At 41.1% G+C, this 23655-nt stretch overlaps 1 protein-coding gene across 2 annotated transcripts in view; it reads left to right on the top strand.

Annotated features, from left to right (window-relative positions):
• The window catches only part of enpp2 (ectonucleotide pyrophosphatase/phosphodiesterase 2), a 54980-nt gene extending 39714 nt beyond the window's left edge, over window positions 1–15266 (top strand). For both annotated transcript variants that reach the window (XM_067392300.1, XM_067392309.1), the window contains exons 23-25: window positions 6116–6248; window positions 12674–12827; window positions 14704–15266. In XM_067392300.1, the coding sequence (XP_067248401.1) occupies window positions 6116–6248; window positions 12674–12827; window positions 14704–14874 (458 nt within the window). In that variant the 3' untranslated portion in view covers window positions 14875–15266. The remainder of the gene's footprint in view (window positions 1–6115; window positions 6249–12673; window positions 12828–14703) is intronic.
• Window positions 15267–23655: the final 8389 nt, after the last annotated feature.

Here is a 23655-nt window from a genome sequence, read left to right as displayed (position 1 = left end):
CTTGATGCTATCTACCTTTACATTAGCAACAGTAACTGGGCTGTATTGGCCCACGTTGAGGAAACGGTCGTTGGTGAAATGTGTGGCGCAGACATACAAAACTATGGGAAGTTGTATTGGCGCATTACCAGAGAAAATTAAATTAAAAAAAGGAATTAAAAAAATACTAAGGTGTTCATTTGTACATCCAAACACTGACTGAGCAACTGCCATGCTTCGCTCGTTTACAAGGCATGATGTCTCTCGAGGAAAAAAATTTTGTGCTTGAATCTCACTGTAGTAGCTAATTTCTCATGGGCGGGCAAAGCAGAGAAGGGGGAGGTAACCTTTCTCCGTGTGACGACATATAGGGAAGATTCCAGATTGGGCCGTCTGAGCTTTAATTTTCTCAATTTACCCAGGGCTTGGTTTACACCCATCGCCTTTTCTAGCCACTGGGGGACCATATGCAGGCTAGGGGAACTCATATTAATGTTAAAAAACCTCATAAAGTGAAATTTTCATGCAATGGGACCTTTAACTGTTAAAAGGACAAGATAATACATCGGACATTTAAACAGATTTTTTATTATGAACATAGGACTGACTGAAGAAAAATGTTAAATCTGAATGCAGGTAATAAACTCGCTCACTCAATCTTTTTCTCACAATACTCTTCTACATAATACAGTAAGCTTCAATGAACAATATCGATAGAGAACACACAGTTTACATTGCTAAGAGTGCTTATTGTAAAGTGTCACCAGGGTGAGTAATTAATGACATAATTTTTAGGTGAACTAACCATTTAAAGGTCTTGAAGTCTTAAAATATTTTTAGTGAATGCATGTTATAGATCTTTTTGTGAAAAATTCATCCATGGATATATTTCTTTTCTTTTTTAAATTTGACCTTGTAATTAATCAAAATGTCATGTTTGGACGTTCTGGTGAAAATTAGTTTGCTTGATCATATAACTAAAGAGCAAGGGGGAAACAGATTTGATGTGCTGTTTATATCTGAAAGTTTGATCTTGAATTGAGTAGCCAGCCATACCTAAAGTGACAAATATAAGCCTAAAAATGGAGAAGGGAAGGAGCAGGGATGCTGGAGAAATATCATCACTACCAGTAGTATGCTATATACCCTTGTAACTTCATTTAGTGTGCTGAAACCCTGCCCCTGCAAGCTTGCGTTCATCTGCCTCCATTTTTGAGTGCCACGCCCTAATCTCAAAATCTAATCAACAACTTACAGATAATGTTAATGAAATTAAATTCCCCCCACACACACCCTCAAATGAAATTAAATAATAAAAAAAATGGGTTCTGTCATTTACTGAATTTTAAGAATTCATTAGATTAAAAAAAAATATATATAAAGCACTGTGCCAGATTTACTAACAGTTTGCGCCAGCGCAAACCCTCCTTTGACATTAAAAACTACTGTCAGGATTTACTAAAGACACCCAGTGGAAAAATTAGGGACTGTCACAACTCAGTTGTGTTCAACTCACGAAAATGAAGAAGATTAAGTAGAATAGTCTTTAATGACGAAGCGCAGAAGATAATACAGGATATCAAATGAAACATTACATAGATGTGAAAAGACAAGGAATGCAGGAAAACAGGTTATATACAGTGGCATGAAAAAGTATGTGAACCCCTTGCAGAATCTGTGAAAATAATTATTTTAATAAAATAAGAGGGATAATAAAAAATGCATCTTATTTTTTGTTTAGTACTGTCCTGAGTAAGATATTTTACATAAAAGATGTTTGCATTTATTTCACAAGACAAAACAATAGCTGAATTAATTAAAATAACCCCATTCATAAGTATGTGAACCATTGATTCTCAATACTGTGTGTGGTTACCTGATGATCTACGACTGTTTTTATGTTTTGTGATGGTTGTACATGAGTCTATTGTTTGTCCTGAGCAGTTAAACTGGGCTCTGTTCTTCAGAAAATTCTTCAGCTCCTGCAGATTCATCAGTTTTCAAGCATTTTGCATATTTGAACCCTTTCCAGCAGTGGCTGTATGATTTTGAGATTCATCTTTTCACACTGAGGACAATTGAGGGACTCAAACTCAACTATTAAAAAAGGTTCAAACATTCACTGATGCTCCAGAAGGAAACACGATGCATTAAGAGCCGAGGGGTGAAAACTTTTGAATTCAAATATCAAGGTAAATTGTACTTAAGTTTTCTGCCGGGAAACATGCAAGTATCTTCTGTTGGTTCCGAAGGGCAGTACTAAATGAAAAAAAAAAAGATATTTAAACAAAATAAGAAAAATTTTGACATCTTCATCCTGTTCAAAAGTTTTCACACAAGAGTTTTCAAACAAGAGACTCATGAACAACCATCACAAAAAAAAAAATAGTTGTGGATCATCAGGTAACCACACACAGTATTGAGAATCAGTGGTTCACATACTTATGAATGGGGTTATTTTAATTAATTCAGCTATTGTTTTGTCTTGTGAACTAAATGCAAACATCTTTTATTTAAAATATCTTACTCAGGACAGTACTAAACAAAAAATAAGATGCATTTTTTATTATCCCTCTTATTTTATTAAAATAATTCTCATTTTCACAGATTCTGCAAGGGGTTCACATACTTTTTCATGCCACTGTATACACAGGGACTAATGAGATGATTAACAGAAAAGGTGAACGTGATGACTAATTAGACAAACTGGGTCAAATGACAGGCATAGGGAACCTAAATACAATGAAAACATGATCATAACAAAACATAACTGTGACAGAAGCTCCCCCTCCCAGAAGGCGCGTCCTTGTGCCATAAAGAGTACATCAGAGGAGGGAGGGCTCTGGAGGAGGACGAGGAAATGGAGAGGGGCAAAACAAAACTAGAGTCCAAAACAAAAGTCCAAGGGGAAGTGGAGGGTGGGAGGAGCCAAGGAGGAGCCTGGAGCAGGAGGAGCCAGATGTTGATGCAGATACTAGCCATGACGAGGCCCCAAAGGCGGGAGGAGCCATGGTGCAGACTTGAGAGGCAGATGGAGATGCCACTGGAGATGGAGACATGCCAAAGAGCCCACACAACACTGCTGGCACTGGAGACTGAGGTGGAGCCACATTCAAGGTGGAACATGGGAACCTGAAGACTGAGGAGGAGCCGGTGAAACTGAGGCTGGAGGCGAAGCCAGGGGATCCCCTGGACTAGGCAGAGCTGGTGGCCTGAAGCACTTAAGCAGATCCACATGGTTAGGTGCAGGAGATGAAGATGGGCTGAAGGGTACCAGTGGAGGCAGGGCTGAGGTACTGGCTGTTAGAGTAAGCTGGAGAGGGATCACAGAAGATACAGGGCTGGACAGAACCTGCGGGGAAACAGGAAGTTCAGGACTGGGCAGAACCAGTGGGGATTGGGAAAACACGGGAATTATGTCACCAAATACCCCCATAATCCCAAAAATGTTCCAGCGACCATAGTGAACACATCCAACACGGCGGAATTGTAGGTGGAGCTCTCCTCCCAGCCCGCGTACTTCACAAACCCTCCCTCGTCGATGCACAATGTTGTGGGCTCACACACCTGGTCAGACACACCTTGTGGTTCAGGCTCCAGGGCAATTACTTTTTCCATCCTCTCTTCAGGCTCAGTTTCGTAGGTCATGGCAGGCTGAAGTCCACGGTCTGTAGTTGACTCTTGTATCTCCATCTGGATGCAGAGTGCTTGTGTTGTCCTCTGCCAAGCCAATGGTGAACAATGAATTGTTGTTCACCAGCACCCACTCCACGCATGCAGTGAAATTTTCTCTGGGAATGTCCACTGTAATGCATGCCTTGAATTAACAGACCGCTCGCTCTGTTCATTCTACTATGCCATATCTGTTAATTGCTTCTGGCACACAAGATGGAGGAAGTCCTGTGTGTGTTCTTCCAGCAGACGGTCTCCCTGCTCCAGGCAGAGAAGTTGGAATGCAGGTAGATCCATTGGGAAAAACACACACACACACACAAAAGGGAAAACACCACAGAAAAATCACTGTTTGCTCCGTTCTTCTGTCACAACTTGGTTGTGTTGAACTCACAAAGATGAAGAAGATTAAGCTGAATAGTGTTTAATATTAGTATTTAATATATGATAATACAGGATATCAAACGGACACAAAATTACATAGGCGAGAACGGACAAGAAATGCAGGAAAACACAGGGTATATATACATAGGAACTAATAAGATGATTAACAGAAAAGGTGAACGTGATGACTAATTAGACAAACTGGGTTAAATGACAGGCATAGGGAAGACAGAACCTAAATATAATGAAAACATGATCATAACAGAACATAATTGTGACATGGACAGTTAATTTTTTAATGGATGACCTTATTGCATATGCATTTGTAAGATTTTCTCTTTCAGACGCAAACTTTATAGGAGGAGGAACCCCTACAAAAAAAAGGTTAAAATGAAATTAAGTGTGCATATGTTCTTGTGTGTGCCCACTCACTCTAGGTGAATTCATTTGTACATCTGTCTGTGAATTAGAAGCCGTATGTGTGTGTGGCCTGTGGTGGGACTTTTAAAACAGGCCACCCGAGAGCCACCTCTGTTTCAGAAGAAGGAACTGTACACATACATTGCATCCCCTCATAGGAAATGAGTCCTCACAAAGACACCCAAACAAAAATGCTTACACAAATATTCACAGAAAACATAATTTAGATGTAAATAAAATGTTCTTTATACTTGTTCAGGTTTACAAATAGACTCCCCACATATAATCTGCCTGGAATCTGTAAATGTGTATTTAGAGGGTTTGGCAGCAGAGGTGAAAGGAGAGTGCAGTGATGAAAGTTGTGTCTGCTTTAGATTAGCTGTGCTGGGCTCAGGCAGTTAACTGAGCTGCCACCCACAGAGGAACACAACCCATTCCATAGCTTACAGCAGAATATGCTCTCTGTCTTTCTTTTTTAGTAATCACTCAAAGATGATGGAGTATCCAAAGCAAAAACTTTATATCTAATTTAACCAGGAACATGCAAGATATTGCAGAAGTAATATGGTAACACTTTATTTTAGGGTCTTTTAACTAGTTGCTTATTAGCATGCATATTACTAGAATATTGGCTATTTATTAGTACTTATTAAGCACATATTAATGCCTTATTCTGCATGACCTTATTCTACATTCTTAATCCTACCCAATACCTAAACTTAACTACCTTACTAACTATTAATAAGCAGTAAATTATGAGTTTATTGAGGGAACAGTCATAGTTAATAGTTCATATGTTTTCCCTATACTAAAGTGTTACAACACTACAACTCAAAACAATGACAATAACCAACCAACTAAGCCTGAAAACTAAATACACATGACAAACCAGGGAACTAAACAAGACACAGGAGAACATTATGGCTAACCATAGAAACAAATGAGGACATAGTCATAAACCAAGGAAACCAAAACTAAATATAGCATACAGCATAGGAAAATGAACAAACACCCAGGTTTGATAAGCACTGTTCTAGGTCACAAATATGCAAATCTGTGACACTGCTATGTGTGCATGTAACTTGAATAATGAATTTGTATCATTACCATCAAACCAGAGGTACATGGTTCCAAGATTTAAAAGAGTAAGTTTAATGTACTTTTTTGTGCATCAGGTGATTTTGCAAATTAATAAGAAATCATGGTATTATGGGAATAAAATTTAAATTGTGTTTTATGTATGTAATGTAAAATGTAGAAATTCATATTATGTGACTGTAAGGTTTACCATGAGGACTGAATGTATACATTTGTGTGATGGTTTGAGGAATTCTGAACATAGATACTGTGATGCAAAAAAAAATCACACTTTGTCTGACAATGAAGTAATGTATTATCATATCATAGGCTATTGTATTGTATCTTATCAGACTCATGTACAAGAGGTCAGGTTTTTTTTTTTTCCATTGAAGCACAAGATGCTCTTTTTTAGATTTACAGCAAATTTCTAGAATTCACAGTACCAAAAAATTCTGAAATTATAATCTCTAATAAATTTCAATCTCTGTTCTGCCCTTTAAAGATGCTTTTATCATCCTAACTGTCTTTTAACAATTCATCATACAGTCTCTGTCTTTGTATCTTTGCTTTGCTGTTTCAGGTGTGTGGGGTTATTTCCAAAAATCACTTGTTAAACGTTATGCTAGTGAGAGAAATGGAGTGAATGTGGTCGTCGGGCCCATCTTCGACTATGATTACAATGGTCTTAGAGATTCAGCAGAGACAGTAAAACAGTAAGTTGTATTCTAATACCTATCAAGTATACATGACCTTCATTCATTTAAGTGCACATACAGTGTATATAAAAAGTATACACACCCCTGTTAAAACAGCTGGTTTTTGTAATGAAACAGATAAATCATATCAGAACTTTTGCACCTTTAATGTAAAAATTACAACCTATGCAGTGCCACTGAAATCCAAAGTGACGCATTCCAGAGAAGAAAAAGATAAAAAATAAATAAATAAAATAATCTGCATGAGTGTGATATAGTTGCGATTGTGAGTGTGTTCAGAATTAACTAATCATTAAGTTCATGTGAAATAGTACACACCTGTCTAATGCAAGAGCTACAGGCCACAAAGAGCTTACGAAGCCTCAACAGGATCTCATTTTTGAAAGGTATTGCTCAGGTGAGGGCTAAAAAAAAAACATTTTTCCAAGGCCTTAGATAAAGGGTGCGTTCACACTTGTCATGTTTGGTTCGATTAAAACGAACCCTGGTGCGGTTGCTCGGATAGTGAGGTTCATTTGAACATATGTGAACGCTGCCATCCGAACCCTGGTGCGCACCAAACAAGCGGACCGAGACCGCTGAAAAGATGGGTCTCGGTCCGCTTCCAAACGAACTCTGGTGCGGTTCGAATGATATATGAACGCAACACGGACCAAAGACATGTAACCGAACCAAAAACAGGAAGACGAGACCCTAAAAAGGACAGAATCCTCACGCATGTCGGTTTTTCTTGTCATAGTCACGAGTTTGCCCATCACAGGCATCAGACGCGCGTCTCCATGCAGCAGATCATTTGTGTGTGTGACGGATGGATTCCCGCCGGTGTTTTGACTACTTTACACATTTTATAAGCTCTTCACGAGTTCCCAGCTGGCCAAAATACCATCACATGCAGGCTACGCACCGCTACGAGCGCATTTACCTCAGCAAACAGCACTGTTTTGGATGTTCGGTAAGTTCTGTCTCAAAATAGGCAATACGTCATAAAATCCGACCAATCACGTTGTGTATGTATCCCTATGACTTAAGGTTCGGTATCTTTTGGTTCGGTGATAAAATTGCCAATGTGAACGCTAACCGGACCAGGACTAAATGTTTTTTTTTCTTCTTTGGTCCGGACCAAATGAACCAAACGATCCGAACTACAAGTGTGCACGCACCCATACTGTATCAAGGAACACAGTGAAGAAGACAGTCATCAACAATGTTGAGGGTAACGCATTACAAGTAACTTGAGTTACGTAATCAGATTACTTTTTTAAGTAACTAGTAAAGTAGCGCATTACTTTTAAATTTACAACAAAATATCTGAGTTACTTTTTCAAATAAGTAACGCAAGTTACATTGTTTTCCCATGTATTGACTAACAGCTCTCTTGTCGCCATGTTGAGAGAAATCAAGAGTAAGTGCAGAGGCATTATGTGTAAAGATGATGGTTATTGTGGTTCTAGCATTTACTCATCTCACTTGCACAAAAATAGAGTCAGAATTCCTCAAAATAAACAAAAACAGTGAAATTCCATGTCAGAATATTGCACAAGCCTTCAATAATTAAATATATTAAATTAAGCTAATATACTTTATGTATTTAATCTCACTTTATTAACCAATGTTAACCAATTGTGTCTGACCTTCGATGCTCCAATTCAACCATACTAAAAAGCAAAAATGTCTTTGGATGTACTGCAACCTGAAGCACACAACCAAATTGTGATCAACCTGAAGCTTGTTCATTTCACTTTTGGTGTGAAAGGGCCTTTACATTTTCCAAAAATATACCAAAATATTACTTTTTTAGGGAGTAACGCAATATTGTAATGCATTACTTTTAAAAGTAACTTTCCCCAACACTGGTCATCAACAAGTGGGAGAAGATATGGCGCAACAATGACATTATCAAGACCAGGGCTGCTCTCCAAAATTGATGAGAAGACAAAGAAATCTAGTTAAGGAGGCTGTCAAGAGGCCTACAGCATGTAGCATGCAACTCTTTCTGGCAAGTCTTGGTTGCTGAAATAAAATCAAAGGGTGCATCAACTAGGTATTATTTCAGGACACTTATGCAGTTAGTTATTACAAGTTTTTTTTATTATGAAAATGTGAAATGAAATGTGTCGCTTTGGTTTTCAGTGGCATTACATAGGTTGTACTTTTTACATTGAACATGCAAAAGTTCTGATATGATTTATCTTTATTTCATTTTTTTTCCATCACAAAACCAGCTATTTAAACAGGGGTGTGTAGACATACGTATGCATACAGTTTGACTGTACTAGTTATCCAAAAAAGTACCAGTAGTTGACTGAACTGTGGGTCAATGTTTATCTGGTGTAAATGACTCCACAGTGTTTATCTTGTGTAAATTCAAATACTGAAACTAAAGTTCCCTTTCAATACTTCAATACTACAAAAAAAGTCTCCCTTTTTCCCCGTTACTGAAGCCTTTTTCAATAACGCAGTGTAACTGCACTGTCATTGGTTCACTCATAGACAAGTCGTTGAACCAATGACGGAGCGGCATAGCTGCACGACCTATGGCGAGAAAGCGTGCGAACTTTCCCGCCGAAATGGGCGGTGTTAAGGGCTATATAAGCAGGCGATTCGCCATAGGATTTCAGTCCTTTCTCCTTCAACGACGACAACGCATCTCCTCGCTGATCTCCATCTGAAGCCAGGAAGCTCGCCGCCTTGAAGAAGCTCTCGCCGCCGTCCGAAGAGGCTCCCGCAGCGGACCCAGCTGAACTCGCAGGTCGGAGACAGCGCCGGCACCCACGCTGACGCCCGCCTCCTGCTTCCCGCTTCCGTCCGCCTTCTCAGCGTGTCTCCTGCCACCATCCGGCGCGCCCCTTGAGAGCTTTTCCCGCGGCTTATTGCCGCTCTAAAGAGCGTTTTCCTCAGCGGTTCTACCGCTCTAAAAGAGCTTCCGCGGCCCTCGCCGCTCTAAAAGAGCCCCCCAATCGCCGTTATAACGGTGGCGGCATTGTTCCAAATGCCGCGCCACTCTTGTGGCACGTGCAGAGCCCCTGAGTGTGAGTGTGTCGCGTGCCTGGGCAAGTCCCACGCCGACGGTGCACTCGCTGAAGCCTCATGCCCGCACTGCGAGAGCATGAGCCTCGGTTCTCTGCGCTCGCGGGTCGCCTTCTTCACTGAAGGCGATCTCGCCGCTCACGCCCTCCCGTCTCCTTCCTCCCGTCTCCTTCCTCCCGCGAGCCGGCCAGGAAGAGACAGCGGGGTAGAGCGACTCAGCGCCCGGAGTTGTGCGAGCTCACGTCGGCCCAGCCCCCACGTGCCTCGCCTTCTCCCTCAAGAGAACAATCCCCCGTCATGTTCTCCCGTCCTGAGCAGCGTCCCTCTGCAGATGCGAGCGACCTCGTCTCGTTTGGAGGATCTGACGAAGAGCCGGATGACTCCATGTCTCTTGCGGCTTCCGAAGCGGAAGGATGGGCTAGCAAGCCGGACAACCCCGCTCCCCCGCCTCCTCTGGAGTCCATTGATCACGGCCAGGGTATGGATGCTGAGCTCTTCCGCATCCTATCCAGAGCAGTGGAAGAGCTAGACCTCGAGTAGCCGCCTGGATGAGTGGTTCCTGCCAGGCCGCCGCCAGGCCCCTTGCCAGCGCTCTGCTCCATTTTTTCCAGAGGTGCACGAGGAGCTTATGAAGTCGTGGCGTGCTCAGTACTCCGCCGGCCTCCACACGACGCACCGTTCTGCCCTCACTGCTGTCGACAGCGCGGAAGATAAGGGCTACGAGCATCTGCCGCCCCTGGACGAAGCAGTGGCAGCTCACTTCTGTCCTCCCGCGGCTGTGGGATGGAAGACTAAAAGAGCTCTGCTCACTGGATCTGAAAGATGCATATTTTCACATCCAGATAGCCCCCCATCACAGGCGATTCTTGAGATTCGCGTTCGAGGGGGTGGCATACCAATATACAGTCCTGCCCTTCGGGCTGTCTCTGGCTCCTCGCACTTTTACCAAGTGCATGAACGCAGCGCTTTCCCCTCTGAGACAGATGGGAATCCGGGCTCCTCGACGATTGGCTCATTTTGGCCCATTCGCGAGTCGAGCTGGAACACCACAGATCCGTGCTCCTCAGCCATCTTCAATGCCTGGGTCTCAGGTTCAACCTAGCCAAGAGCTCACTGCTCCCCAGCCAACACATTTCCTTTCTGGGGGCAGTTTTCGACTCAGTCCGCATGACGGCAGTGGTCTCACCAGAGCGCGCCCTGGCAATACAGCAGCTTGCGGCTTCCGTCAAGAACAAAGCCTATCTTCCTCTGAAGCTCTTCTAGAAGCTCTTAGGGCTGATGGCTTCCGCCTCCCCAGTTCTGCAGCTCGGCCTTCTTCGGATGCGGCCGCTGCAGTTCTGGCTGAAGTTCCGGGTCCCTCCACATGCCTGGCGGCACGGCCGCTTGTGTCTCAAGGTCAATCGGGCCTGTCTTTCAGCACTGAAACCTTGGATGAACCCTGCTTGGTTCAGTCTTGGGGTACCCCTACAGGCGGTGTCACGAAGGACGGTGCTCTCGACGGACGCATCCAACTCAGGTTGGGGGGCTCTGTGCGAGGGCAGACCGGCCTTCGGCTCGTGGTCCCACGAAGAGAGCCATCTTCATATCAACTGCCTCGAAATGTTGGCAATGATGAAAGCCCTGCAGACGTTTCAGGTCCACTAGACGGGACACCACGTCCTAGTCAAATCGGACAGCATGACTGTGGTGTCGTACATAAATCACAAGGGCGGTCTTTCGTCCAGCCGCCTATGCGCTCTGGCGAAACGTCTTCTGGAATGGGCACTGCCAAGGCTTCAGTCACTCAGGGCGACTCATATACCTGGAAAGACCAACCTGGGTGCAGATATGCTATCACGGAGCAACGTCCCCTCAGACGAGTGGATGCTCCATCCCCAGACGGTTCTCAAGATTTGGGAGTTCTTCGGGAGGGCAGAGGTAGACCTCTTCGCCTCAGAAGACAACTCTCACTGCCCAACATATTTTTCAAAGAAATTCGATGTGCTTGCCAACACCTGGCCCAGCACACTCCTTTACGCATTTCTCCCGATCGCACTGATCCAGCAGGTCATCAGGCGAGTCAGGGAAGACAGACACAGAGTCCTTCTAGTGGCCCTGCTCTGGAGGAGCCAGACTTGGTCCTCAGAGCTGTTCAGGCTCTCCATGAAAGCCCCGTGGCCCATTCCCCTGAGACGGGATCTCCTCTCTCAGGCAAACAGAACAATCTGGCACCCCCAGCCAGAGCTCTGAGCTCTACACCTCTGGTCCCTCGATGGGAGCCGGCTGACCTCCCCAGGGACGTACTAGATATCATATCTCAGGCGAGAGCCCCATCCACGAGACGCCTCTACGCCCAGAAATGGTCGGTCTTTGTTGATTGGTGTTCCACACGCAACATAGTCCCCGTGGAGTGTGACGACACAGCGATCACAGCCTTTCAGGCAGTCAGATCAGCTCTTTGTTTGTTTTGGTGGAAGCACCAAAGGGTCTTCGGTCTCAAAGCAACGTCTCTCGCGTTGGATAGTCGACGCGATTAATCTCTGTTACTCCTCCTTGGGCATTGAATGCCCCATAGGAGTTAGGGCCCATTCCACTAGAGGAATGGCTTCCTCCTGGGCCTGGTCTAATGGAGTTTCCATTAAAGACATCTGTGAGGTGGCCAGCTGGTCCTCGCCATCCACTTTTGTCAGGTTCTATCATCTGGACGTTCCGACCTTACAAGCTCGGGTCCTCTCGGTGTAATCAGGCGGCCTCTTCGAGCCCCGCCTCTCGCTGACTCAGGAGTTATCTTCTCTTGTAGTGTAACAAGGGTTAACGACGGCTTTGGCCTTCTTACTTGCTCTCTTGGTCCCCTCTCGGTGTCCAAAACAAGCTATGTCGTTCCCTGCCGTGGCACGGCGCGGTTGAATTCGTTCCCCATACGCAGTACGAGTAAAGTATCGAAAGGGAACGTACTCGGTTACTAACATAACCTCGGTTCCCTGAGATACGGAACAAGTACTTCGTTACTTGCCGTGCCACGAGGCTGCGGCTTCAGTGTCGTCGCTTCAGTCGATTGGCCTGAAATCCTATGGTGAAACGCCTGCTTATATAGCCCTTAACTCCGCCCATTTCGGCGGGAAAGTTTGCGCGCTTTCTCGCCATAGGTCACGCAGCTATGCCGCGCCGTCATTGTTTCAATGACTTGTCTATGAGTGAACCAATGACGGTGCAGTTACACTGCGTTATTGAAAAAGGCTACGCAGTACTCGTTCCGTATCTCAGGGAACCGAGGTTACGTTAGTAACCGAGTATGTTACCTGATCCATGACTAGTTGACACAGAACAAACATTTTTACAAGTGGTACAAGCCCTAATATGTACATAATTTTATACAATCCTGCAGTCTGAGTATGTAACCCTTTCTTTGTTTACAGATATGTCAGTGGCTCTGTGCAAATCCCAACTCATTACTACATTGTTGTTACAAGTTGTCTGGATTACACACAGACTGTTGACTCCTGTGCTGGCCCTCTCAGTGTGGTCTCTTTCATCCTTCCACATCGATCAGATAATGATGAGACCTGTAATGTAAGTCCACTCCTCTCCTCTTCTTCTCTCTTCCTGTCTCCTCTTCTTCTCTTCTCCTCTTCATGCTGTTTATTACCACACATTTACAGTAAATACATCGGTAAATGGAAGCTTAGCAGTCCGTCTAACAACATCACTGTTATGTAAGATAGTAAATATGCAACTATTTAGCTGTCAGAAGAATTTCTGCTAATACAATCACTTACCAAAATTACCTGTGCCAAGTTACATGGACAGGAGCATCAAAATCATGCTTTTAAAAATTCCACTGTGAATGTGCATACCCCTCAACATATGTATAGCTCTACTCCTGATATTGATAATATATAACCTTATGTTTTTTCACCTAGAAAAGTAGTCCATTCAAAACAGTGATTTTTGGATTTTGGATTTTAGCTTTTCAGCTCAAAATTTTTATTGAGTTCATGTAAGTGCTTTAAAATGCAAGCTGTCTGTTTACATTGCTTATATTATAATTATACTTGCTAAATGTGTTTCTCATTACTTTCAATTATTTCCTGTAGTGGTACACAACAGCAAGTCACAGATGTGCTATAGAATAAAAGGGTGAAATTAACCCAGTGTATCATTAAATGCAAAAGCTGAATAATTTGAGTGAGTTTAATGGGGCTGTGTGTAAGAATTTTCATGTATTAATCACTTTTTGTATTGCCAATGGGTGAACAGCTTGTAATGAAACTTAAAAAACGAGACCTTCCCTAACTTCCTAGGTTGTCTATAGCTGCATCTCATTTCAGAGGCTGCATCCTCCGGAGGTCGCATTTGTCGGCCACATTCATCATCATTGAGGGGGTCTCATTTAAGAAAAGTAACCATTAGATGGCAAAGTAAGAAAGGTATTTTACACCTCTTGAGGAATAACAGTCAATTTTATTACAGTTACTTTTCTTAAATAAGACATCCTTGATGACATATGCAGCCTACAAAATTCAGCCTCTAGAGAAATGAGACGCAGCTTATGAAAGCCTGTAGACTGGTTTTTATGTGAAGGACTGGTTTCGCTGAGAAAATCCAAAGGATGTGACAATTATGCACACTCACTGGAACCTCTCTTCCATTCAGTGACACATGAAATGAGTGCTTATACAATATTAAGGATAATGCCGAAAGAGCTATTTTGTACTGTAATGTCAATGTGTCATACAAATAAAAAAGGGATTAATTCAAACTATAGTCTCACATAGAAATATCTATGTCTATAGTTTCAAATATACTTTATAATCAAACTATAATAACAGTGTAATTTCAGTTACCTCATCTGCAAATATCCACATTGCTATTATCAGATGCTTTCTTAACTGCTGCGTGAGTATATCAGTGCCTTGAATCATGTTCATTCTCTTGTACATTATGTGAGCATGAGTGAAAGCACAAGCTGGTTTGTTGGCTGGAGTTCACTTAACAGCCTAACCACTTAAACCACTAATAGGGTTTCTGAATTATACATATAGCCCCTTTAAATTGTACAGGTTTAGGGTGTGTTTACACGACAACGATGTACTAAAAACGGAAATGTTTTTTCCTTTTCCATGTGCTTATTGTGTACAAATGACAACGTTGTCAAAACTATCCTAGTTCACATGGATAAGTGAAAACAGTTAAAAACACTGTATTATGCATGCTAGGGCAGTAATTGGCGATGTCGCTTTGTAAAGAAAAACCATGCACCGACTGAAGACGTAATATGCATGCACATGACATCATAAATTCTAAAACTACATTTTGTGTAAATGAATGGCCGAAATGTGAAAAAGTTTTCCATTTTTAGTTGAAAATGGTGTTGTGTGAACGCCCCCTTAGTCTAAAATTAAAGTCAGAGGCAAAAACAACGTTAAACACACTTCTTGTCACCCAGAGTTCAGAAGACGAGTCAAAGTGGGTGGAGGAACTAATGAAGACACACACAGCACGCCTACGGGACGTGGAGTTACTTACAGGACTAGACTTTTATCGTCGTACCAGTAGAACCTATGAGGAGATTCTCTCTCTAAAAGTGTACTTGCACACATACGAGAGTGAGATCTAAACCACTGCATTCCTGCATTAGCATTCCCTACATCTTAACTGTCCGGATGCAGAAGTAAGGTGTATATTTTTATAGAATCTATTATATTTATTTTTGGTTGCCCTTTATTTTAAAGTGTCCATGTTACGGTGCAGTTATACATTTAAGTACTGAGCAATAATAATTAGCTACATGTACTTACTTTAGGGTTAGGGTGTGGTTAAGGGTTAGTTGCATGTAATTATGTACAATATATAGTAATCATTATCGTTACTACATGTAACGAGTAACAAGGACACTGTAAGATAAAGTATTACCATATTTTTTTATTGCTAGTCCTCAATTGTTTTTTTTTTTTACATTCTCCTACTTTATGACCGTAAATTATACGCATGAGTAAACTTTTTTGTTTTTGAATTTAATAATAATATTGTATAAATGTGTTGACCGTGATGTTTATTGTGCTCAAAGTAACCATTTTTTAATGTCTTTACTGTAAACTGAAACCTGTTCTGTTTTAACATTTGCAAAATGTTTTGTTTAAATTTTATGCCATTAAAGTTATTCTGCTTGTTTTAAAGAAAATAGCTCCGACTGGTGGTTATATGGCAGTTTGCAAGGTATTGTCCAACAAGAGATTACTTCTTGGATACCTTTGTTGTTCACGATGTTTTATTTTATGGATCATCTATAAACATAACAGCCTTGGGTTGAGTTTTTGTATCTTTCGTCCAGAGTTCATTACATTAAACAGTATTTTGGTCTCAAGTAAACATTAAAATAATGAAGGCAGGCAGGACTCAAGGTTTTACTTACTGTAGAATCCTCTTGAATAAACACAGGCAGAAAGTACAAGAATCCAGTTCAGGGACTGAAGAGGATACAGATCCACAGTAGACTTAAAGACAATAATGTCCAATAAATCTTCATATGCAAAAAATACAGTATGAATCCAAAACAAGTAAGTCAAAAGAGTTTAGGCAAAAAGTACTTCAAATAAATCCTGGCATGGGCCACAAGAGAACAGGCAAATCCCAGGATGTCTATCTTTTATCAAAGGAACACCAAGACATAACAAAGGTATAAACAAATTAATAAAATGTACTGTCTGGTAACAAATCACTTTTTTTTTCAAGGAATGGGTGAATCAAAATATTCTTTTGTTTCTGATTTGTTCAGTGCTCAAGGGGACCACCTTCTTTCTTTTTTCTGATTTTATGTATTTGAAAAACGCTATAAATACGTTAAAAGATTTTAATAATGTGACTTAAAGTATCCCTGTCAGAAGAAGTATCCCTGAAGAAGAATCAGTTCTATATCTACATTATTATTGCCCATTTTCTAAGTCTTTTTGGTCAGAATTTTTCATTTTAGTATTCCTCTGTTGTAACAAATTGGTACAAATTACAGAATCTATCTTTTTTTTCAGATTTTCATTCTAACAATGTTAATCTTGATCACACTGTAATATTACTTTGTCTTCTGGGTAAATTTCGTCTGCAAAAAGCCAGAATCAATTCACTTTAATCCCAATTTTAGAATGTTCTCCACTGATATAAAGTCCCTTTTTACTTCCTTTAAGAATATGTCAGAAACTTTGAACTCAAAGGCCCCAAAAACATATAAAAATATAGCTGCAAGCAGCAAATACGGGGCCAAGCAAAAAAGGCACAACAAGCCAGCCAACATGGCTGGGAGCATTAGACCAACTGCAACAGTGAGCAAATAAAGACCTATTAAGATCATTTAAGGCAAAAGAGTTGGAAAATGATATATACAGTCAATAATAAAGATTTACTGGTTTATCACTTTCGACCAATAGATGGCACTGTGACCAAATGAATGTAGTTTGGTCAGAGTGAGGTGACAATGACACTCGCTAAGGATATGACTCCCGTAAAAATAAGTCAACCAGATCAAAAGTTAAAAGCATATGAAAAAAAAACACTAGGTGGCGCTGATTTGGCACTACTCAGACTCTTTCAGGGCCTTGTGCTGATGACCCATACAGAGTTTCGTAATGGTACACTGATGCGTTCATAAAATACAGCATTTTAAAACAAAATTCAAAATGACCAATGTCCAAAATGGCCGACATGGGAAAATTGGATATCATTCGACTCGGCATGATGCCCGGAATCGAAAAAGACCAACTTCAGGATTTTTGGACAAACCTATCTGAAGCTATAAGCAAAAATAATGGCTATTTTGGCTTTTTTTGTATCTCCAGACCAGTAGGTGGCGTTACGACGAAACTCAGCATGTAGGCTCTGGTCTTGCTTGGGATGATAATATGAAGTTTGGTCTAAATATGATAAATCATTGCAGAGATACAGCCATGATTCCAAATTGGGTGATCTGCGTTAAATTAATTTGCATGTTATTTGAGAATGGTTGAGTTTATCCAAAAGATGATCTGATTTGATTTTCATGACAATCAAATGAAGCGTCTGGGATGAGTTTGAAAAAGCAGGTTTTCCGCAAAATTCAACATGACTGACAAACCTAGTTGAAACCTAGCATGTTTGGTATCGTTGAACTCAGCAGGGATTCAGGAGTCTAAGGACATGACTCTTTTGAAAATAAGTCGACCACAGTCAAAGTGATTACCACTTGGTGGTGCTGGTGCGAAACTTCTCAGGCACCTTCAGGGCATTGTGCTGATGACCCATACCGAGTTTTGTGACGATATGCTAATACCTTCATAAAATACAGCATTTTAGCACAAAATTCAAAATGGCCGACGGCCAAAATGGCTGACATGGGAATATCGGACATTATTCGACTCGGCATGATGCCCTGAATCTAACAAGACCATATTTATGATTTTTGGACAAAACCATCAGAAGTTATAATCAAAAATAGCCATTTTTCATATCTCTGGACGAGTAGGTGATGCTGCTCCGAAACGCTGCAGGTTGCCTCAAGTCATGCTTGTGATGATATGTACCCAGTTTGGTCTGAATACGATAAAGCGTCGTGGAGATATAGCCTCAAGTCTGATTTTGCGAGCTTTTTGTCAAATTAATTTGTGAAGTTTTCGAGAACTAATTGTTATATCAAAAAGCTTTTGATAACTTTTTGTCGGCATGGTCTCAAGATGATCTGGTTCAATTTTCGTGGAAATCAGAGCAACGGCCTAGGAGGAGTTTTTCGAATAATTCAAAACAGAAAATGACAGCATGCATTTGAATCGTCATGAGCCAAGGAATCAGAGGAAAAATTTTGTTTCTAGCCCATATGGTTCAAAAATTATTAGCATAAATGGAAGTGCAACTTTGGACAGGTGGTGGCGCTAGAGAGATTGAGTTAGAGACTCCAAATTTGCTATGGCCACAGTCCTCTATCAGTGTACAAAATTTCACAACTTTTTAGCATACGGTTCTATGGGCTGCCATAGACTTCCAGAGCGGAAGAATAATAATAATAAGAAAAACTAACGATTTCAATAGGTGCCTACGCACATTCTGTGCTTGGCCCCTAATTCTTGAGTCTATTGTAAGGAAAGGTTTATTTTCAATAAAAAAAAATATATATATTGAGTCCGTTAGTTTGCTTTTGGCTATAAGGAATATGTAGGAAAGTGAAAGACCCTACGTGAAAATGCCCGTTCGCTTTTGCCCAGGCCCGGCCAAAAATATAATTCTGCCTATGCCACTTAAAAAATAAAATGTAAATTCATGTCCCACCTAATGTTGTCACATTTTCCTAGTTAAACAACATTACATTACATAAAAAAGAAACCAAATACAATTTTATTTTGTATTTTTACATTAACATTTGTCACAGCAACCAGCTCAGTCCCCTTCCCCGCACTACTTTTCCCAGCATTCATCCTGTTCTAAACCTGCACTCGCTCATCAATCACCGTCACCTGCAAACCATCACCCTCATTAACACTCATCAGCAGTCCCTATATAAGCAGTCACCATCCTCATCACAGTTATCTGGTCTTATCTAAGACAAGCTACACAGACTAGGGTGACCAAACATCCTTTTTTCCCAGGACATGTCCTGTTTTCACGTCCTGTCCTGGCTGTCTTTTATAAAGTGATGAAAATGTCCTGGTTTTCATTATTTTTCATTGGGCCATTAAATTGACCGGTGTTACGAGATTTTCGGTTTCTGAGATTTTCGGTTTCCGAAGGCGGAGCATACATTAATATAAATCGCAGACATGCGCAATTGCACGTGCAACTGAGAATATTAGTTCACAATGTATCTAAAGACAGGATTATTCGATATTCTCAGCGTCGCGGCTGACTTATGCTTAAACTACAGTTGTTTACTTCTAGGTAACAGTTTATAATGTTTTCATTAGTATGCACGATTTGTGCAGTCGTCTGTAACTGAATATCAGATACTTCGTGTAACAGCAGAGCAACCTTCTATATTGAATATTGAATGTGCATGCCAAAGCAAAAGGAAGCTTTAGCAATCGCATTCGGTGTCAAGAAATTTCACCAATACCTGTTTGGGCCCTGCTCACAGACCACTATCTTTGGTCCCCAAACCGGCATTCTCTCACTGGCAAAAAATCACATGCAGCGCTGGGCTCTGTTGCTGTTGGTACATCAGTATGACATCAAATACAGAAGACCTGAGCAGCACTGTAATGCAAATGGACTGTCTAGGCTGCCTCTACTAGACATACCTCCAGAATGAGCTCAAGATGACATCTTTTACTTCAAAGAAGTGCAAAGTGCACCTGTCACTGCTGCTCAAGTGCCAGGTGATTCCCAAGCACTGACCCGGCTTTGGCAGAAGTTCTGGCCTGGATATCTCATGGTGTCGTGGCAGATTTGATGTTTCTTTGTCCCTTCAGATCTGGTCTTGAAGAAAAACTCAGAGTCGAAGTTTCAGGTTTTTTAGAAGTATTAACAATTTTATTCATTTTTCTTATCTCTTAAAAACACACCAAATTAATATCATTGGCTTTTTCTTATCTCTTAAAACACACCATATTAATATCATTGGCTGCTATTATTCACCCTAACAGTTATTTTCCATGATATAATCTACGGGGGCTCTTCTCCCACACCTCCTTCCCATGTACTCCCTGACCTTTCCGCCATAGTCATGTCACCAATTAAAACTTCAGGTGTTACTTATGTAAGGGACAATTTTCTTAGTAAGGGTGGCTGACTGCCAACTACTATACACCTTTTACCTTAGTCTCTCATGGCCTCCTGCCAATTGATGGTCAACTCTTTTCCCATTGGCCAAATGAAACAGTCAATACTCCCCAGAGGCAAGAAGCCTTCACGTGACACCCTTAATAATGGTCTTGTTCATTTCACAGCCACCTGTTGTCTGGTGGAAAATTACCAACAAAATATGCTCAGTGGCCAAGTACGTCACTGTAAGGGTCACTTGCTTGACCCTTACAGTTACAAAGGCCAAGAGGCCTCAAAACACTTCTAGCTTTTAGAGTAAGCAAACAAATTCTACAATTGTTTTCTATATGATGGATAAAATACTCCATCATATCCCCCCTCTGGGAATCTCTTAATTCCCACTTCCATTTCCCTTTTCCCAGAGTGCAACCTCACAAGTCAGCCCTCTCATCTTCCATCTCAGGACCAATAGTTGTCCTCTTTTTCACTACCAAATGGCTTCCTCATGTGACTGCACTCCAGAAGAGGTCAGAGTCAAACATCACTGCCCACAATTTTTACTAGGGGAGTGTAAAAGGCTCCAACTCTCTAACAAAATCAAACATAAATCAACAATTTGATAAATCAACAGTTTTTATAGGGCTCGATAATTGTTATATTTTTGCTCACTGAAGCATGGCGTTAGTTTTCAATGTTACGCTAATGATACTCAGCTCTATATTTCTTCACGCCCTGACGAAACATACCAATTCGCTTAATTAACAGAATGTATAGCTGATATAAAAAACTGGATGACCAGTAATTTCCTACTACTAAATTCAGAAAAAAACAGAGATTCTAATTTTTGGACCAAAAACTACTTCACGCAGTAACCTAGAATACTGTCTGACACTTGATGGCTGCTCTGTTTAGTCTTCGTCGTCAGTTAGGAACCTGGGTGTGCTCTTTGATACCAATCTTTTATTTGAAGGCCATGTTACTAGCATCCGCAAAACCACATTCTTCCATCTTAAAAATATATCTAAACTACGACATATGCTCTCAATGAAAAATGTAGAACAGTTAGTTCATGCATTCATGACCTCGAGGCTAGATTACTGTAATGCTCTACTGGGTGGTTGTTCCTCCCACTTGATAAATAAACTACAGCTCGTACAGCAGCTAGAGTTCTTACTAGAACTAGGAAGTATGACCATATTAGCCCAGTTCTGTCATCACTGCATTGGCTTCCTGTTAAACATCATATAGATTTTAAAATCTTGCTACTTACTTACAAAGCACTAAATGGTTTAGCTCCCCAGTACCTGAGCGAGCTCTTAATGCATTATAGTCCTTCACGTTTATTGTGATCTCAGAATTCAGGCCAGCTGATAATACCTAGAATATCAAAATCAACTGCAGGTGGTAGATCCTTCTCCTATTTGGCACCCAAACTCTGGAACAATCTTCCTAGCATTGTTCGGGATGCAGACACTCTCTGTCAGTTTAAATCTAGACTAAAAACACATCTCTTTAACCTGGTATACACTGTTACAGTACAGAAGGTACAGAGACCGACTTTCACGGGTAATGGAGCTTTATTGAGTACCAGTATGAGCAATGGCTGAAGTGCAGGTGAGTGAGCGGTGAAGTTGTGCAGGTTCTTGAGATGGAGAGTGATGACAGAGTTCTTTTGTGGTTTCAGATACCGATGACCTTGGAACTGGAGACGCTGGAGACACTGGAGACACGGAGCACTCACACAGAGAGGAGAGAACACATGAGGAGATTCTTGGAGACAGGTAAGTAGATCACGGGGAGTCCTTAAGGTAAGCATACAGGTAAGTTAATGCAAACAGGACCGGACATCGAATGTGCTTGATGAGGTGCAGGTGCCGGTGATCAGCCAGTGATCGGTGATTGGGTGCGCTGTGATTGTTATGTGCTGCGCTCATTATGAAAACTGGTAAAACCTTTAGGAACTTCAAAAGATAAAACAGCGAAATTCCTAATATTACTTCCAATATTTCCAAATTATGTTTATTTTCATAGAGCGGGCCAATATCGTGTCGATTATTTAAAATCAATCGAGAGAAACAGATATCATTATCATGATAATTTAATTTAATTTGACTTGAAATTTGATATTCAACAGTATCCTTGACATTTATTCAACAGTGCTTTTGATCTGCCTGCACTGACACTATTCTTTAAAAGGAAAAATTATATACCAATTATCTATGTAAAGCTGCTTTGACACAATCTGCATTGTAAAAAGCGCTATATAAATAAAGGTGACTGAAGTATCAGCAGAGATCGAGTCGACTAAATCATCCACTGTGAAGGCCTTATCGACACGACAGCCAGTAGCACAGTTCCTCAACAAACCGTCCATACTGGCGTGATGAATACGATCCTCAACTCGATGGAACTGAAATAAATATTTTGAATGTTGCGATCCTATCAGATTTATGATAGCAACCTGATTCGTAACAATATCATTGCACTGTTCGCCAGAGGAGAACTGGCCCCCTGACTAAGCCTGGTTTCTCCCAAGTTTTTTTTCTCCATTTTAACACCTATTTGCCATTTGTTTGCCACCTGATGTCACCTGTTGGAGTTTGGGTTCCTTGCTGCTGTCGCCTTTAGCTTGCTTAGTTGGGGACACTTGACATTTGACTTGACATTTGATATTCAACAGTATTCTTGACATTTATTCAACAGTGCTTTGATCTGCCTGCATTGACACTATTCTTGAAGAGTTGCTGTGCAGCAAAAATTATGTACCAGTTATCAATGTTAAGCTGATACAATCTGCATTGTAAAAAGCGCTATATAAATAAAGGTGACTTGACTTGACTCACTGTTGCTGACGCATATATTATACTACTAGACCTATACATATATGGATTGTTAAGGCACACTTGCCTTCAAATTGTCCCATATTCTGATAGCCCTTAGTTCTTTGGGGTCTCTCTTTTTTGTGGGTCTATTTTTACATCCAACTTCTTACATTCGTACCCCCACCCCACCTGGTAATAGAATTTTTGATAATACAGATTTCCCAGCATTGTTAGGCATTTAGCTGGACAATAAGGAACTCTTCGTGCAGGCATGTGGCAGTACTGCGAGTAAAATCTAGCACAGTCTCTAAAATCATATTGATTCAGTACTATTGTCAGTTTTTGCAGTGAAGATGGTGCACAAAATATACAAGCGTTCTTTCGTGATTGCTTAGCCGTGTATTCTGCCCATCTGTACCAATAATTGTGATGAGCAGCATCTAATAGTCTTTCCTTTTCCAATTCTGAATCAATGTCATACCCTGTTTCTTCATAATAGGTTATATTTAGGTCCACCGATCTCTTCTTAATGTGTTTGTCTGCATTGGTACCTTGTGTTAAGTTGGTCACTTTTTAAGATGGTTGACCCCAGTCAATGGCTGCGTCTGAAAACTGGGAAATGCTGCCTTCCGAGGACACATTTCAGGGTAGTAAGGCATCAAGGCACGTCCGAATCCAATGTTAGCTTAACTTCCTCTCTCATGAGATACCTTCCTCAGATCGATTTTTGAAGGAAGCATAGATGTATCCTTAGCTGCCTTTGATATCCCACAATCCTGTGCTTTCCATTCTGTGACAGTTGAGCTAGAAAAATAAAGATGGCGTCCGAAAGTTGCGTTTGCTGCTCAGTTTGTGTATAAATG

The sequence above is a fragment of the Chanodichthys erythropterus genome, chromosome 2 (assembly GCF_024489055.1).
Source record: "Chanodichthys erythropterus isolate Z2021 chromosome 2, ASM2448905v1, whole genome shotgun sequence".
Taxonomy (NCBI): Eukaryota; Metazoa; Chordata; class Actinopteri; order Cypriniformes; family Xenocyprididae; genus Chanodichthys; species Chanodichthys erythropterus.
Note: the sequence above shows the minus strand (reverse complement) of the source record. Positions and strands in the feature narration are given on the sequence as shown.